The sequence below is a fragment of the Mobula hypostoma genome, chromosome 7, assembly GCF_963921235.1.
Source record: "Mobula hypostoma chromosome 7, sMobHyp1.1, whole genome shotgun sequence".
NCBI lineage: Eukaryota > Metazoa > Chordata > Chondrichthyes > Myliobatiformes > Myliobatidae > Mobula > Mobula hypostoma.
Genome location: NC_086103.1, coordinates 59,753,326 through 59,771,949, shown reverse-complemented (window position 1 = coordinate 59,771,949; position 18,624 = coordinate 59,753,326). Strand labels below are relative to the sequence as shown.

The 18,624-nt window shown below is 40.0% G+C and overlaps 1 protein-coding gene across 3 annotated transcripts in view; it reads right to left on the bottom strand.

The window, feature by feature from the left end:
* The window catches only part of htr4 (5-hydroxytryptamine receptor 4), a 148,273-nt gene that overhangs the window by 112,386 nt on the left and 17,263 nt on the right, over positions 1-18,624 (bottom strand). For 2 of the 3 annotated variants that reach the window (XM_063052733.1, XM_063052735.1), the window contains exon 2: positions 5,406-5,487. In XM_063052733.1, coding sequence (XP_062908803.1) covers positions 5,406-5,431 — 26 coding nt within the window. In that variant the 5' untranslated portion in view covers positions 5,432-5,487. Of the gene's footprint in view, positions 1-5,405; positions 5,488-15,929; positions 16,000-18,624 lie in introns of those variants that run through there. The other variant, XM_063052734.1, reaches the window with a different exon arrangement.

The following is an 18,624-nucleotide window of genomic DNA, read 5'->3' as shown; positions in this document are numbered from 1 at the left end:
AGTGTGCTTGGCCTGTGAGTAAGATGATAGTGAAGGCAGAGATGGAAATAGGAATTCCATTTTATTCAATGATCCAATAACAGCCGAATCTTCCCTTGTTCAGATGTGAGTGGAATAGTGGACATCACAAATAGGCTCAGAAGTAGGATATATGATATGGGCTCTCAGACTTGCTCTGGCATTCAATAGAATATGGCTGATCTTCTACCAGCACCATTTTTCTGCTCTATCACCCTTGATTCATCTATTATCCAGAGTCTATTGGCCTCAGTTTTGAATTTACTGAATGACTCAGAATCTGCATTACTCTGGTTTTCCACTGTTTATCTAACTCACAATGCAGATTATCATCCGTCCCCCCCCCCCCCCCCAATCCCTTGATAACACTGGGCATCCTCATTCCACTTGTATTCTTGATTGGTTTTGTCTTGTGAGCAATAGTTACAGCCTGTCAACCTAAAATAGATCTATTTAATTCTACTCTTTATTTTTACCTTGCTGACCAGTTCTCAGTTTATGTGAGTGTATGGCCCCTAAGCCCATAGTGCTCAAACTTGTTTATCAAATACACCACATCCACACATTCCCTCATGTCTTTTCTATAAACTGGATCCTCAAATTACTCAAATAAAACCATTTTGGGTTTGTCCAATCAAAGTGCCTTGCTCTTACAACCTTTATTATAAACTTCAGCAATTTCACGATTTCTAGTATCAGATCATCCTTTCTCTGTTTGCACACTCTATCATTTCTTAAGTAGACGGGTGATTTTTGCTACCCTCTAATCTGCAGCAAACATTCTAAAATCTACAAAGTGTTCAAAAATGAAAACCATTGCATCCACTATCTTCAAAGCAACCAGTTTCAAAACTTTGGAATGAATCTCATGTCTTTGGCATTTTGCAGTTTGCAGGCTCATTAACTTCTGGAATTTTTTTTTTACTCATGCTAACATCTTTTATTTCCTCATTTGCATTGAACTTTTTGTTCTCCAGTGCTTCTGGAAGGGTTTATTATAGAATTCTGTGAAGACAGACATAAATTAATTGTTTAAATATTCTGCCAGTTCCTTATTCTCTATTATAAATGTTATTATTTCTGTCCATGGCTGACTCTCTTGAAGTTTTAACAGTTTTTTGATGTTTCCTACTAGTTCATTCCATATTCTCTTTTCTATTTCTTTATGAATTTCCTTCTCATCTTTTATAGAATGCTAAAATTCTCAGGCTTACTAATTTTATTGGCAACTTTATAAGCATTTCCCTCAGAATAAAAAGTTCAAGGAATATGCCTTTGATAAAAATTATGTTTTTTTTACAGCAGCTAACCATTGTCTCAGCATAATAATTCACTTTTATGCAGTCTACCAAGCTACCACTGCAACCTGTCCCTTTATGATGGGTGTACAGTAATATGAATGTAAGGAAGGGCAAGCCAATGATTGGGCACAAATGCAGACAGTGCAAAGAGTTAAATTGTACCACAGAGGCAAAATTCAAAAGGGTGAAGAATACAGGTCTAAAGGTGCTGTATTTAAATGCACTTAGTATTCGGAATAAGGTTGATGAACTCAGGGTGCAATTAGAGATTGGTTGGTATGATGCTGTCAGCTTCTCTGAGCCGTGGCTGAAAAAAAGGTCATAGTTAAGGACTTAATATCAAAGGATATATTTTGTATCGAAAGAACAGGCAGGAAGGCATAGGCGGCGGTGTGGCTCTGTTGGTAAGGGATGGAATTGCATCTTTAGAAAGAGGTGACATAGGGTCAGAGAATGCCAAGTCTTAGTGGGTGGAGTTAAGAAACTGCAAGGATTAAAAAAAAATCACATTATAGGAATCATATATAGGCCTCCAAATAGTAGCCAAGATATGATATTGAGATTGCAAAGGGACCTGGAAAGGGCATGTAATAAGGTAATGCCGCAATTGTAATGGGGGACTTCAATATGCAAGGAGATTGGGAAAATCAGGTGGCGTCAGATCGCAAGAGAGGGAATTCGTTGAATGCCTATGAAGTGGCTTTTTAGAGCAGTCTGTGCTTGAGCATACTTGGGGAAAGGCTATCTTAGATTGGATGTTGTGCAATAATCCAGATTTTATTAGACATCTTAACATAAAGGAACCCTTAGGAGGCAGTGATGATAATATGATTGAATTCATACTGCAATTTGAGAGGACAAGCATAAGTCAGATGTATCAGTATCACAATGGAATAAAGGGAATTACAGAGGCATGAGAGGCAAGCTTGCCCAGGTGGATTGGAGGGGAATACTGGCAGGGATGACGGCAGAGCAGAGGTACCTGAAGGGCAAAAGTAAGTGGGAAGTTGGATAATTGGGAAGTTTTTAAAATCCAACAAAAGGCAAATAAAAAAGCCATAAGAAGGGAAAAGAGGGCAAGCTAGCCAATAATGTAAAGCAGGATACTAAAAGCTTTTTCAGTTATATAAAGAGTAAAAGGGAGGTGAGAGTTGATATTGGACCACTGGAAAATAATGTTGGGGAAGTAGTAATGGGGGGACAAAGAAATGGCAGATGAACTTAATAAGTACTTAATTAGGCGGGAGGATTAATTAGGCACGCGGCCTCTCCAGTGATGAATATCTGTTATCTGTCAAGTAGGAGGCTGTGAACAATTCTGATTTGATGGAGGCAGACGTGAGAGCACGGAGGAAAATCTGGTGAAACTTCTGAAATGCCTGTTTCGCTGCTGCCGCTACTGTGTGTTCCAAAATCTCTGAAGGGGAAGGCCCCAAATCCTCGGCTTTGCCTGTTGCTTGGCGGCTGGGGCTGGGGTCGAAGCGCTCGGCAGAGATGGTGCTCGGTGCTCGGTGTCGGAGGGCTGGTCGGAGGCTCGAAGTTTTCGGACGGACTCAGAGTCGGCTGTGGTCGGGTGCTTCCAGAATGCTGCATCGGCAAGTTTGCGGTGCTGGAAGCTCATGGCAGGGAGAGTTTTTCTCCCTTCTACCGTCTGCGTGAGATGTTGGGGCTATCAGGACTTTGAGACTTTTTTTTACCATGTCCATTGTCTGCTCTTATCAAATTACGGTATTGCTTTGCACTGTTGTAACTATATGTTATAATTACGTGGTTTTTGTCAGTTTTAGTCTTGGTCTGTCTTGTGTTTCTGTGATATCATACTGGAGGAACACTGTATCATTTTTTAATGCATGCATTTCTAAATGACAATAAACGAGGACTGAGTGTCCTCATAATCTTAAAAAAAAGTATGTTGCATCATTCTTCACCGTGGAAGACACTAGCAGTGTGCCAGGGATCCGTGAGCGTCAGGGAGCAGGAGTGAGTGCCATTGCTATTACCAAGGAAAAAGTGCTAGGAAAACTCAAAGGTCTTAAGGTGGATAAATCACCTGGACCAGATAGACTACATCCCAGAGTCCTGAGAGAGGTTGCTGAAGAGATAGCAGATGCATTGGTTACAATCTTTCAAGAATCACTTGATTCTGGCATGGTTCAGGAGGAATGGAAGATTCCAAGTGTCACTCCATTCTTTAAGAAGGAAGGAAGGCAAAAGAAAAGAAATTATGGGCCAGTTAGCCTAACCTCAGTGGCTGAGAAGGTGTTGGAGTCCATTATTAAGAATGAGGTTTCAGGGTACTTGAGATGAATGATAAAATAAGTCAAAGTCTGCATAGTTTCTGTAAAGGGAAGTCTTTCCTGACAAATTTGTTAGAATTCTTCAAGGAAGTAACAGTCAGGGTGGAGAACAGAGAGGCATGAATAGACGAATGGCTGACAGGCAGGAGGCAGCAAGTGGGAATAAAGGGGGACTTCTCTGGTTGGCTGCTTGTGACTAGTGGTTCTCCTCAGGGATCTGTATTGGGACTGCTACTCTTCACATTGTTTGTCAATGATTTTGATAATGGAATTGATGGCTTTGTGGCAAAGTTTACAGATAATACAAAGATAGGTGGAGGAGTAGGTAGTGCCGAGTAAGCAGTGCAATTGTTGAAGGACTTAGACAAATTGGAAGAATGGGCAAAAAAGTGGCAGATGGGATACAGTGTTGGGAATGTATGATAATGCATTTTAGTAAAAGGAGCAAAAGTGCAGACTATTATCTAAATGAGGAGAAGGTTCAAACATCAGAGGTGCAAAGGGAGTTTGGAGTACTTGTGTAAGACTCCCTGAAAGTTAATCTACAAGTTGAATCTGTGGTAAAGAAGGCAAATACAATGTTGGGAATTATTTCAAGGGGAATAGAATATAAAAAACAGGAGATAATGCTTTATAAGACACTAGTCAGGTCACACTTGGAGTATTGTCAACAGTTTTGGGCTCCATATCTCAGAAAGGATGTGTTGTCATTGGAGGGAGTCCAGAGTTTCACGAGGATGATTCCGGCAATGAAGGGGTTAATCTATGAGGACCGTTTGGCAGCTTTGGGTCTGTACTCACTGGAATTTAGAAGAATGTGGGGGGGATCTCATTGAAACCTACCGATTGTTGAAAGGAGTAGATAAGGTGGATGTGGAGAGAATGTGCCCTATGGTGGGCGTGTCCAGAACTAGAGAGTACAACCTCAGAATTTGAGGGGCAACCCTTTAGAACAGAGGTAAGGAGGATTTTTTTAAGCCAGAGAATGGTATATATGTGGAATGCTCTGCCACAGACTATGGTGGAGGCCTAGTCCGTGGGTATATTTAAAGTGAAGATCAGTATTTTCCTGATTGGTAAGGGCATCAAATGATATGGTGAGAAGGCTGGTGTATGAGGTTGAGTGGGATCTGGGATTAGCCATGATGGAATGGTGGAGCAGACTCGATAGGCTGAATGGCCTAATTCTGCTCTTATGCTTTTGGTCTTATGGTATTTTGTTTCTTTTTCAGATTGTTTCTATCAATATTGAGTTAGCCTTGCCAGGACACTACAATGGTTTCTTCATTGTAGCCTTTAACTTGATTAAAATTGCTGGCTGGTCTCCATCTAGTGTGCTCAAAGTACAAGTTAAGATTCAGAAGTAGTAGGGAGATTGCAGGGTTGGTACAGTTAAGTCCCTAGAGTCATTCTATTTAGGAACTTAGCAGACTTTCAATAGATTCTAAAGTTATACACACATGTTTATATATAGCACAAGCAGTTGCATGATATCATTGTGGAAAATAACAGATAAAAAGACAAATAAAACTTCCTGAATTTTGGCATATTAGTATATCTATTGAAGAATATAATCAACTTTTGTTTGCTGGTTTAAGTATCCAATTAAACAACAGATTACTTAATTATTATCATTCATACAAGTTTTGGATTTAAACACAGCTAGAATCACATTGAAATCCATTAGGTTACCTACAATCAATAGACGGTCACAAGTCTTAATACCACATTATGCTTCAGGAGACTACACCAAATATTTTAAGATACTTCCATTATATTATTTTCATACCTCTCATTTACATCAGCTTCATCCATCACAGAGAGTCAACATGTAAATATCTGATGCCCGTGCCCATGCAAGATAACTTGCCCTATAAATAGAAAGATAGAAAACTATTTTACATATTTCAAATCCATGAATTGCTTTTACTTTCTTCATCTGCATTAAAATTAAATCTTTATCAAAACACTTGGGCATTCTCATTTCTTATCCCAACCCCTGAAGAGATTCAAAGATAATGAATTACTTAGAAGTATAAAAACTTTCTTTTTAGGCATCTTATAGTTTCCCATTTTCACAAAATAGAGATATTGTCTCTTAAATGAAATCAATTACATCAAAATGTTTGTGATAAAGCTGAACCTTCTGAAGTTTATACAAAATCTTATATCTGTGGTACACTTGTTGGGGTGAATTGTAAAATATTCTTTGAACACTACAGAGTCATTTGATATAGTTTTCATTGGATGGTCAGAAGACCTAGACATCACTATCTTTAGAAAAAAGGTGTTATGAAAATCAATGAGAATGAAGGCTGCTATTAAAGATTTAATAAGCAGGGTGGATTTAGGGGAATAGGAAGCAGCAATGCAAAGCACTGAGTAACTTTTAGCAAATGCACAATGTACAAATGAAGTCAGGATACAGATCAATACACACAAAGTCCTAAAGGAATTTAGCAAGCTTGACAGCATCTATGGAGGAGAATAAACAGTAGATGTTTCTGGCCGGAACCTTCAATTATCCTAATGACCCGTCACAACCCAAAATGTCGACTGTTATTCCTCTCCATAGATGCTGCCTGACTTGTTGATTTCCTCGAGCATTTTCTGTGTGTTACTCATGATTTCCATCAACTGCAGAATCTTTTGTGTCCAAGATGCAGGTCATCCATGAAGTACATGAATTAAAACAAGAACAAGAATCAGAAAAGCCTACTTGTATATCTGCCATGTGCACCACGTCTATGAAAGCATCAGTGAAAAAGGACAAAATGCTACTTTAGTATTGGTCTCACTGACATGTTTTCATTTCCATTCTGTTCTACAACCTGGATAGCTCAAGGTATTGGAACACATTCATACTGGAAGATTTTAATGTTCAAAACTTACATCAGCATTTAGGGAGGTGCCTCCTAACACTCCACTTAATATGAACTTCCATGATGTTGTAGAGATTTACAGAAGAGGGAAAGTGATCATTTCTATTTTTAAAACAATAAATCTGTCATCTATTTGTCAGGTATTTATAATCCACTACCATCATTTAATGGGATTAACAATTTCTTCTATCTATCCTGGTTTTGTAACTCATTTGTCCATTATCTGATAAAAATCTATAATTCCAGTCTTGGAATTTTTAATAGCACAAGTTTCCATAATTTTGGAGAAATGGAATCATAGAATTGTACTTTTTTAACAGAAAGTTCAGTCCTGAAAAACCCTGAAGGCAATAAATGAGCATTTACTAGTTGTAGAATTTAGATCCTACTACCATCTCACTTTAAGTGCTAACAGTACAATGAGGAGCAAAAATAATGCATCTTCTTCTAGGGACAGAAATGTAATTGCAGCTTTCTTTACCTTATATGGCTTAGTTTTAACAAAAGGAAGGACACAATTAATGCAATGGGCTGACTATATCTTTTCGTACCCTTTACAATGTACAGATAACAAACATGGCTCGATCGAAGGGTTTGTGATGTAAAAAGTAAAAAGTCACGAGCCTTGTGGCCTATCAGGCCGGTGCTTATGTCAGTTTCCGTGGCGTGAAGCAACTGAGAGTACAAGACTACCCCCCCCCCCCCCGGATAGGACGCCAGTCTATTGCGAGGTTAACCCCCAGCATTTTTGCCGGTACCCATTCTCAGCTGGGTTGACTGGAGCATTGTGTGGTTAAGTGCCTTGCTCAAGGACACACACGATGCCTTGGCTTTGTGATGTACATAGCTTTTAATGGTCTTACAGGTATAAAATATGACAATACTGGCAATGTAAAAGAGTTCTTTTATCAGACTGTGCTGGAACTTCCAATATAACAAAAGTCTCTTATGCCAATATACTGAAATACGTCATCTTTCTTTTAGTAGCCTCACAAATCAGATGGGCCATGAAAAGTACTGGCAAACTTTTTTGTTTTATTTACTTCCAAAAGATGTTAAGTAACTACAGTGGATTCCAGTTAATTGGGACCAATACATTTTGTCCCAATTAGATGAAGTTTCATGGAAATAGTTAAAAAGGTATAAAAAAGAGAAGCTACTGCTTAATTGAGTAACAAATTATGTATTTAAGTGAAATACAGAACAAAGTAGAATACTATCAATGATACTACACTATAAAATGACAGAAGTAATTCATCCAGTGTATGTGGCTGTGTATGGGGTGTCCAGGGAGTGATGAAGAGACTTGTTGAGTTTATTCTGGGGCAACTCATTCACCTTTGGTCCTCACCGGACACTCTGCTCTCACCTCTGGTTCCAAATAGCGGTTTCTATGTGACAGCGGGCACACCACTTTGACAGGTGGGCTAAACCAGGTGAGGGTAGCCGGCAGGCCTCACATCCCAGTAAAATAGGGACATTCCCACCCGAGCCTGTGAAATCAGCTCCAGCAGACTGAGTGGATAAGATCAACAGTGAGATCCAATGGCCAAGAAGGCAGTTTCGCAACACTTCGAGATGAGTAAAGGCATGATAAGGCACAGGTGAAGTCATGGTTATCCACTGTAACCGAAGAAAATGCCAGTTTGTGATGACTACTCACACCACTGGACCCAGACTTCAGAGGTCGAGACAGTGAAATTATCCCAGTGCAACAGCTCTTTCACCTTAAAAATGCTCCCTCACAGGTTCACTGTCATCGTCAGATACCACGGACAACCAACACACTGCCATGTTCTTTTGATTGACTGTAAATGTACAAAATTAGTTCAAACAGCTAGTGCAGATAATGGATTGCTTTCATACAATGCCTTCAATGCTTACATCCTCCATGTCTCATTTTCATTATAACATCAGAGATGATCATTGATACTTTCAAATTCTTTGTAGTCCCTAATTTCTTGAAGTAGTGAAATTATTTCATTTTCACTCCCAGCCATTTCTGGCACCTCCAAGCCTGAATGCTTGAAACTATAGTAAGCAAAACAATTCTACATAATCTTACTGCTTATTTTTTGTCTACTATCGTTGACAAAAAGTCACTGCTTTTTGAACACAAACACACATAAAAAGGCTACTTAAAAACAGTTTGCTCTAAGCTGCCTGATTGATGGACGGACTAATTCACCAGAATCTAGTGTATTAGTAAAAAAGTGCACTCTCTGCTAATGAGCAAATGCAATAATTTACCATGCTTCGATACTTAATTGCTTGCCCTAACATGTTGCATATTGAAGATTTATTCTATAATCTGATTGTTTTATTGGTTCAAACTTCATTGTCTAGAAAAACCTAGTTAGAATGGAGAAACATGAATTATAATAACGTTGCAAACCTTTTCTTCATGAAAGTACCTCTGATTTTGTGGAACTGAGCTTTTAACATATCAGCCAAAAAGGTTGGCATTTAAAATACGAGGTTGCATTATCTTAAAGTCCTATAAGACATCAATGTCATATTCAATACTTGGAAAGAATCGAAAACTGATTACAGAGAAGAAACATAATAGAAATACATAAAAATACATAGAAATACATGCTACTTCCTCTGTTTGCAGGTGGTGACTAGTTGGACATCACAGAAATCAATGCTTGGGCCCTATTCACAATATATTTTTGTAATTTGGATGAGGGAACAAACATAATATTTGTAAATTTGCCAGTTACTCAAAATTAGATGGAATTGTGCATTGCAAGCATGCAAAAAGGCTTCAAGGCAATTTGTACAAGTTGAATGAGTGGGCAAATATCCACTTGGTGGGGAAAAAAGACAGGAAGGGAGAGCACAAATAAATGGTGATTGGGAATTTTATGGTACATTCAACAATTGATGTTCCTTATTCAGAGCAAACATGCAAATATAACAAGCAATTAGGAAAACAAATTAAAAGTTACAGGATATAACTTTTTATTTACAAGATGTTTTTGAGTAATGGAACAAGAAGATCTTGCCGCAAGTATGCAGAGTATTAGTGAGAACTCTCCTGGCAGTCCAACCATGCGCAGTCTTAGTCTGCTTCCCCAAGAAAGACTATGCTTGGCATTCAGGAGTGCATCAGAGATACACCAACATCATTCCTGGATGACAGGATTATCATGTGGCGGAAGAATGGATCAACTAGACCTGTGTACTCAAGAGCTTAGAGGAGTAAGAGGGTATCTTTTGAAGCCTACTAAAGTTTAACACGGCTAGACAGAATTGAATGTGGTGAGGATGTTTCCCTTGGCTGGAGTAGGGGGAGGTGGAGGGAAGAGGCCTAGAATGAGGGTCACAGATTCAGGAGGTAGGGAGATACTTCGTCACTTAGAGGGTGGTGAATCTGTGCAATTCTTTACCTTGGTGGAGTAAATATTTTAAAAACTGGGACACAGATATCTAGATACAAAGGCACAAAAAGCTAGGAGGAGAAAATGGAAAATGAAACAAAAATAGAAATTCAAGCAAGTTGAAAAGCAAAGTAGGTTCAAAGGGTCAAATACGTATGTTTGGTGCTTCAACCTTTGTCTGTTAATAATCATGTTAATATACCCTCATTCGATGCTCACAAAGTGGATCATACTACTAGAGAGTAATCATTTAAACACAACTAAACTTGGAGAATGATGTAAATTCTTTTGTTGAGGGAGGGTGGGGATAGGATTGTTGGTGGTGGGTGAGAAGAATGCACATTGAAAATTAGGTTTCCCCAATATTTAGTAATCAAAGAGAATCTAAACATAATGGTGCACTCATCAATGGCATACCGAGAATGGCTGGATGGGAAGTATTTATCTTGAAGACATTTAAATGCTCATGGAGAATTTCAAATAAATATAACTCTTGGAGAATTCCAAATAAATATAATTCTTGGAGACCAAAATTACTCAGGGAAAATCAGACTAAACCAGACATATTTCCATTTAATTGGATCAGCTTACATAAAAAAATTGATGTAGCATTGAAAGAAAAGAACTATATTAATTCATAATGAGAGTGCAGATGTTGTTAAAATGACAAATTAACACAGGCGCCAATCCATCAATTTCATAAACATTTTTTTTCACAATTGGCAATAGCAATTTGCAGTAAACTAATTGTGAATGATGTAGGATAGTTGCATGCTACAAGACATTGGAATATGGCAAAATGAGATACTTTAAACAGTAAAATATAGCAGAATTGACTGCATATTAATTGTGAAAATAGGACTGAACATTTTTCTCACTAATTCAAAAATATGGCTGGGGTGTCTTAATGCACATGATTCCTTCCAATTGAATGGCAAATCTGATTTTCCCCGAGTTTGGAGCATGGAACTTATTATAACGGAGGCATCATAGCATCAGAGTTTAGTTGTGTATGCTGTGCAGATTTGGACACTGTAAGAGTCAGATTATGATATTGTAGAAAGGAGCCCAAAACTTATTTCAACATTACCATGAGGATCCTGCAGTCAATTCAGGAGCTATTCACTAGAAATTCTTAAACTACTTGCAGCTTGCCATATGCAGACTTCTGCTTCTAGGCTGCAAAGTGAATTAACTAGTGGAATGACCAAGATATTCTGAAGAATCAATAGGATTTTATTTCATAATTTCCTTGAATACAGAATGGGAAAGGGGAGTAATACTTTTTGTTGCTGTCTAATTTCTGTTGAGGAACAGATATGGAGGCAGATTCAGGATAGGTGTACAAACAACAGGATTGTTGTCACTGGGAACTACTTCCCAAATATAAATTGGGGCCTTCTGATGCAAGAGGTTTAGATGGGGTAGAACTTAGTGCAGCTAGGAGGGTTTCTTAATTCAATATGTAGATTGTCCAACAAGAGGAGAGGCTGTATGGGACCTGGTGTTGGGTAATGAGTTCTAGCCAGGTGACTGACCTTTCAGTGGGTGAGCAGTTAGGAAATAATGACCACAACTCCTTTAAGTTTTAAGATAGCTATAGATAAGGACATGTTTGGACCTTGTGGGAGAGTATCAAATTGGAGCATGCCAAATTATGAGAGTACTAGGTGGGAACTAGGCAGCGTTAATTACGAACATCTATTTTGGGCAAGCGTACATCTGATATGTGGAGGGTGTTTAAAGACCAGCTGTACAGATTACGGGACAGGACTAGGATGGCAAGGTAAGAAAACCTTGGGTGTCAAGATGTGCAATAAACTGAGTCAAGAAGAAAAGGAAAAGTGTGTTAAGGTTAGGCAGCTGGAATCAAAAAGAACTCCTGGGAATTATTATACATCTCTCTTTGGGATGTTGGATGTGTCCTCCACTATGAAGACCGACACAAAATAGTTATTCAAAGCTTCAGCCATTTCCTCATTCCCCAATATCAATTCCCCAAGGGACCTACATTCACTTTAGCCAAACTTTTCCACTTTATATAACTATAAAAACTTTTACTGTTCATTTTTATATTTTGTGATAGTTTATTGTCCTAATCTATCTTCCTTTTCTTTATTGCTTGCTTAATGGTTCTTTGTTGCTTTTTAAAGTTTTCCCAAGTTTCCAATTTCCCACTACTCTTGTCGACTTCGTAAGCATGAGCTTTTAGTTGGGTGCCTTCTTTTATTTCCTTAGTTATCCAAGGCTGGCTCTCCCCACCCTTACTGTCCTTGCTTTTAACTGGACTCTTTGGTTGAGTACTATGAAAAATCTCTTTGAAAGTCTTCCACCGTTCCTCAACCATTCTACCATATAGCCTGTGTTCACTCTTTCCAAGAGGATCTCTAACAACAAGATCACTAATTTTACCTGTCTCATTGCACAGGACCAGATCTAAGATTGCACATTCCCTTGTAGGTTCAGTAACTTGCTGTTCAAGAAAGCCATCAAGGATGCATTCTGTGAAGTCCTCCTCAAGACAGCCTCGACCAACTTGATTCACCCAATCTATCTGCAAGTTAAAGTCCCCCGTGATTACTGCTGTTCCATTCTTACATGCCTCAGATATTTTTCTGTTTATTGCCTGTGCCACTGTAATGTTATTATTTGTTGGCCGATAGGCAACTCCCACCAGTGATTTTTTTCCCTTTACTATTCTTATTCTCTACCCAGATGGATTCAAAATTCTGCTCCTTGGATCTTATATCATCTCTCACTATCGCCCTGATCTCATCCTTAATAAAGAGTGCTACCCCATCTCCCTTACCTTCCTGCCTATCCTTCCGTATTACCGGATATCCTTGGTTATTTAATTCCCAATCCTCTCCACCCTGCAACCACGTCTCTGTAATGGCCACTAAATCATACCCCTTTGTACAGGTTTGTGCCACAAGTTCACTGACCTTGTTTTGAATACTACAGGCATTCAAATAAAGTGCACTTAGACTCATTGTGCTTTTAAAATCTTGTAATCTTTTACTCTTTTGCACTTGATTTTTCTTCACTCTACTCTTACTTTTCTCTTTTTTAACTTTTGTTTTTTGTTTATCCATATTTTTCTTTTTTTACTTTATCCATACTTCTCCAATCTGTTGAACCCATCCCCCTACTATTTAGTTTAAAGCCCTATACACAGACCTAGTTATGTGATTCGCTAAGATCTAGATCCCATCAGGTGGAGCCTGTCCCATTGGTACAGCTCCCTCCTTCCTCAATACTGGTAATAATTTCCCATGAATTCAAACCCACTTCTCCTACACCAATCCTTGAGCCACGCATTTAACTCTCTAATCTTCTTGAACCTATGCGATTTGCATGTGGTTCAGGTAGTAACCAGATAGTGCCATCTTTTTGGTTCTGCTTTTTAATTTAGTCCCTAGCTGCTGCACAAATTCTGTCAGAAGAACCTCTTTCCTTGTTCTACCTAGTTCATTGGTACCCACATGGAGCATGGCAACTGGATCTTTCCCCTCCCACTGCAATTTCTTCTGCAAGTCAGATAAGATGTCCTGAACCCAGGCACCAGGCAGGCAACACAGCCTTCGGGATGTTCTATCCTCGTGTCAGAGAACCCTGTCTATTCCCCTGACTATACTATCCCCAGTTGCCACTACATTACTCCCTGAACTACAGTGCCACAGTTCGGTTGCTCATCCTTCCTACAGCACCCATTCTCATCCACAAAGGGAGCAAGAATCTCAGACCTGTTGGGCAAGCTGAAGGGCAGAGACTCCTCCAGCACTGTCTCTTGGATCACACTACCTTCCTCACTCACAGTCACACCCTCTTGTCCCTGACCACGGACCAAATTTGAGGCAGTATCTACTTCCTGAAACAGAGAATACAGATAACGCTCCCACCTCCCTGATGTGCCACAGTATTTGAAGCTCAGTTTTCAGGACATCAACTTTGAGCCTGATTTCCTCGAGCCACCAGCACCCACATCATGCAGCTACAGTGCATCATCTGATCCTGCATCATCCCTACTTTATTTAATTAGCTGTAATTTAGGGTCTTTTTATTCAACCAGTACAAAAACCTTACCTGCTTCTTACCTGTGCCCCCTCGTCAAAGCCTCTTGAGCCAAAGCCTCAAGTTCCCACTCCTACATTAGTCCAATCACACAATGGCCGCTCTGCTTTGACCCTGCCTTACTTTTATATGCTCCTGCTAATGAATCACGCATCGATTAATCTGCCACTAATGTGCCGAGCCCCACGAAAAGCTCCTATTTTAAACTCTTCTCCCTAACCTGTGTGAAGCTCTCTCCCTCTGCAAATCAATTGGTCCACCGCTAATCTAGCTTCCTAACTCTAGCTACAGGTGAGATCCTGGAGGAGTGGCAATTAGCTAATGTTCCATTATTCAAGAAGGAAACATGGGATAATCCAAGAAACTGACTGGTGAGTCTCACATCTGTGGTAGGGAAGTCGCTAGAGAAAATTCTTAGGGAATTCTTAGGTTTACAAGCATGTTGCCGGGACTTGAGAAACTCAGTTACAGAGAAAGGTTGAATAGGTTAGGACTTTATTCCCTGGAGCGTAGAAGAATGAGGGGAGATTTGATAGAGGTATATAAAATTATGATGGGTATAGATATAGTGAATGCAAGCAGGCTTTTTCCACTGAGGCAAGGGGAGAAAAAAACCAGAGGACATGGGTTAAGGGTGAGGGGGGAAAAGTTTAAAGGGAACATTGGGGGGGCTTCTTCACACAGAGAGTGGTGGGAGTATGGAATGAGCTGCCAGACGAGGTGGTTAATGCGGGTTCTTTTTTAACATTTAAGAATAAATTGGACAGATACATGGGTGGGAGGTGTATGGAGGGATATGGTCCGTGTACAGGTCAGTGGGACTAGGCAGAAAATGATTCGGCACAGCCAATTAGGGCCAAAGGGCCTGTTTCTGTGCTGTAGTTTCTATGGTTCTATGGTTCTCTATGATTTATGAGCATTTGGAGATCCATGACCTAATTAGAGAGCCAGTATAGCTTTGTGCGGGACAGGTTGTGTCTTACTCAATTCATTGAGGTTTTTGATGAGGTGGCAAGAGTCATTGATGAAGGTTGAGTTGAGGATGTTGTCAAGATGGATTACAGTAAGGTGTTTGACAAGGTTTCTCATGGGAGTTTCACTGGGAAGATTAAGATGCATGGGATCAATGGTGAATTGGTCATTTGGATTCAGATCCGGCTTGCTCATAGAAAGGAGAGGGTAGTGGTCCAGGGGACTTATTTTAGCTGGAGATCTGTGATTAGTAGTATTCTGCAAGGATACTGGGACTTCTGCTGTTTGTGATGTATATAAATGACCTGGGTGAAAATGTGAATAGGTGAATTAGTAAGTTTGCAGGTGATATGAATATTGGTGATGTTGTGGATAACATAGATGACCGACAAAGAATACTACAGGATAGAAGTCAGATAGAAACATAGAAACATAGAAAACCTACGGCACAATACAGGCCTTTCGGCCGACAAAGCTGTGCCGAACGTGTCCTTACCTTAGAACTACCTAGGCTTACCCATAGCCCTCTATTTTTCTAAGCTCTGTGTACCTATCAAGGAGTCTCTTAAAAGACCCCATAGTTTCTGCCTCCACCAGCACCCCCGGCAGCCCATTCCATGCACTCACCACCCTCTGCGTAAAAAACTTACCCCTGACACCTCCTCCGTACCTACTTCCAAGCACCTTAAAATGGTGCCCTCTCGTGCTAGCCATTTCAGCCCTGGGAAAAAGCCTCTGACTATCCACATGAACAATGCCTCTCACTATCCTGTACACCTCTATCAGGTCACCTCTCACCCTCCATTGCTCCAAGGAGAAAAGGCCGAGTTCACTCAACCTATTCTCATAAGGCATGGTCCCCAATCCAGGCAACATCCTTGAAAATCTCCTCTGCACCCATTCTGTGGTTCCCACGTCCTTCCTGTAGTGAGACGACCAGAATTGAGCACGGTACTCCAAGTGGGGTCTGACCAAGGTCCTACATAGCTGAAACATTACCTCTTGGCTGTTAAATTCAATCCCACGGCAGACATTGGCAGAGAAATTGCAGATGGAGTTTAACCCAGCCAAATGTGAAGTGTCGCACCTAGGTCAAATGTAAAGAGACAGTATACTGTTAAGGGCAAGATCTTTAACAGTGTTACTGAGCAGAAGGATCTTGGGGTCCAAGCTCATAACACTCTAAATGTGGCTACATAGCTTGATAGTGTGGTTAAGTATGCATAGGCCATGCTCGCCTTTATTAGTTGAGTTAAAAGTCAGGAAAGTTCTGTTGCAGCTTTGTAAAACTCTAGTTTGACCACATCTGCAGTCTTGCATGCAGTTCTGGTCACTCAATTAAAGGAAGGATGTTGAGGCTTTGGAGAGGGTGCAAAAGTGGTTTACCAGGGTGCTGCCTGGAATAGAGTGCATATGCTTTAATGAGAGATTGTTTTCTTTGGATTGGGGAGGCTGAGGGGAGATCTGATAGAGGTCTATAAGATTATGAGTGCATAGATAAGAGTAGACAGATGGTATATTTTTGCCAGGGCTGAACTATTTAATACCAGAGGGCATCCATTTGAGATGAAGGTGTAATGTTAAAGGAGAGGTGAGAGGTAATTTGTTTTATACACAGGGAGTGGTGGGTACCTACAAAGTGCTTTCTGGTGAGCTGATACATTCAGGACTTTTAAGAGACATTTAGACAGGCTCATGAATGTGAGGGAACTGGCAGGATATGGACATTTTGTTGGCAAAAGGGTTTAGTTTAGTTGACTATTTGAATAATTTAATTGGTTTGTCACAACATTGTGGGCTAAAAGGCACGTTCCTGTGCTGTACTGTTCCAGGTTCTATGCTAATCCTACTGCAGTCCACCATTGCCTTGGATAGAACCCACCCACCCCCCACAACCAGCTCTACAGCCAATTTTGTTACTCTCAGGGTTTCAGGTGGACCTTGTGCTTTACAGACATGGATGAAACATTTTTAAGTGCCCACCAGGTTCTTCCTTGAGTGCTACAAAGACACAAATGGCTATTGTGACTATCATTCTAGTACTCATTAATTTTGCTATGGTTCATTATCAAATTTATCTCCTCTTCACCTGTTACTCTTCATAATTTTAAATATCTTTATCCAATTTACTCCATTATAATAAAACAGCTTGGATTTACTATGCTTTTGTGTACCTTTTTGTTTCCTTTCAGGAGCATTTTTGTGAAACAGTTTCCTCAACATCTTTCATGGGAGTCCAAATCCAGCATTATTTTTATGTACTTGCTTTATAAAAATTACTCTTTAATCTTTGCTTTCACACATGATTCATTTTGCCATCAACCAAATATTTCACTAGTTGTCTTTAATACCTGATCCAATTAATGAGGTGATCATAGGAGTCTCTATGAAAGATGAACTCTAAATTCTTCTTGGACACTCATTTACATCATAATTAAAATATTTCTTTAACAAAATCCCACCATCAATATCATTTACAGATTTATTCAGTCTCCAAGTTACTTCATATGCTTCATGGTTAACTATTGATTTCAAAGTTAAACATTATTCTTATTTCGAATAAACTCTTCTTGGGTTTCCAGTCAGGTACAGGTATTGATTTTAACCAACATTTCAATGACAAGCTCTACCATCTTCATCAGGGCTGATGTCTGAGCATGTCTAGTCAGGTGGCATATATACCCCATCGTCCATCCCTCCTGATTGGTTGGTCTTTATCCAATCAGGTTTCCGCTGTGCCATCTTGTTTACAAATGAATTCAAGTTCTTACTCAGAGTGAGACCTTCGTCTTTACTAAAATTCTTTTTCTCTAGTTTTATTTCAATGGCTTCCTTCAGCAGGCAGTCCCAAAACCCATTGGCGTGGCACAGTAGTTTTGTGCCGTCAAAGTCAATCCTATGGCCATTGCAAATGTAATGTTCTGCTACCACTGATTTCTCCGGGGGGGTAAACCAAATGGATACACCTCCTGTGCTCCTTGATGCTGGTTTCCACCATGCAGCCCCTCTGGTCAATATATGCTGCCCTGGATTCACAGGGAGTCCTGTAAACACCAGCCATCATGAGTCCTAGGTTACCTTTGACCCGCATAAGAAGTGATTTGCGTTTCCTTACGGGTTTGTGGATCATAATGTGGCCTCATGGACTCCAAGCACTCCAACAGTTTCATGCCCATCTGAACAGCATCCATCCAAACATTCACTTTACGATGGAGATGGAGAAGAATGGTTGCCTCCCTTTTCTGAACATTTTGATGCTAAGGAAACCAGACGGTAGCCTTGTGCATAGCATTTACTGGAAACCCACTCACAGAGACTTATACCTCAACAATAACAGCCACCATCACGCCACACAGCATAGATCAATTAATTCTACTTTGAATAATCGTGCGAAAACTATTTTGGACCCAGAGAGTCTCCATGAGCAAATAAGATGATTACGCATGACATTCCTACAGAATGGCTACAAGGTGAAGGAAATCAGTCAGTCCCTTAAAAGGGCCAATGGAAAAACCAGGAAACCTAGCAACAAGGAGGTACCCTTGCTACTGCATGTCTTCCCTATATTTCCATGGTTCTGGAAGGATCACCAGGATCCTAAAGAAATATCAGATTAATACCACCCACAATACAGTAAGGAAGCTCAAATCACAGCTTATGTGGGTCAAAGATGACCTGGGACTCAGGACGGCTG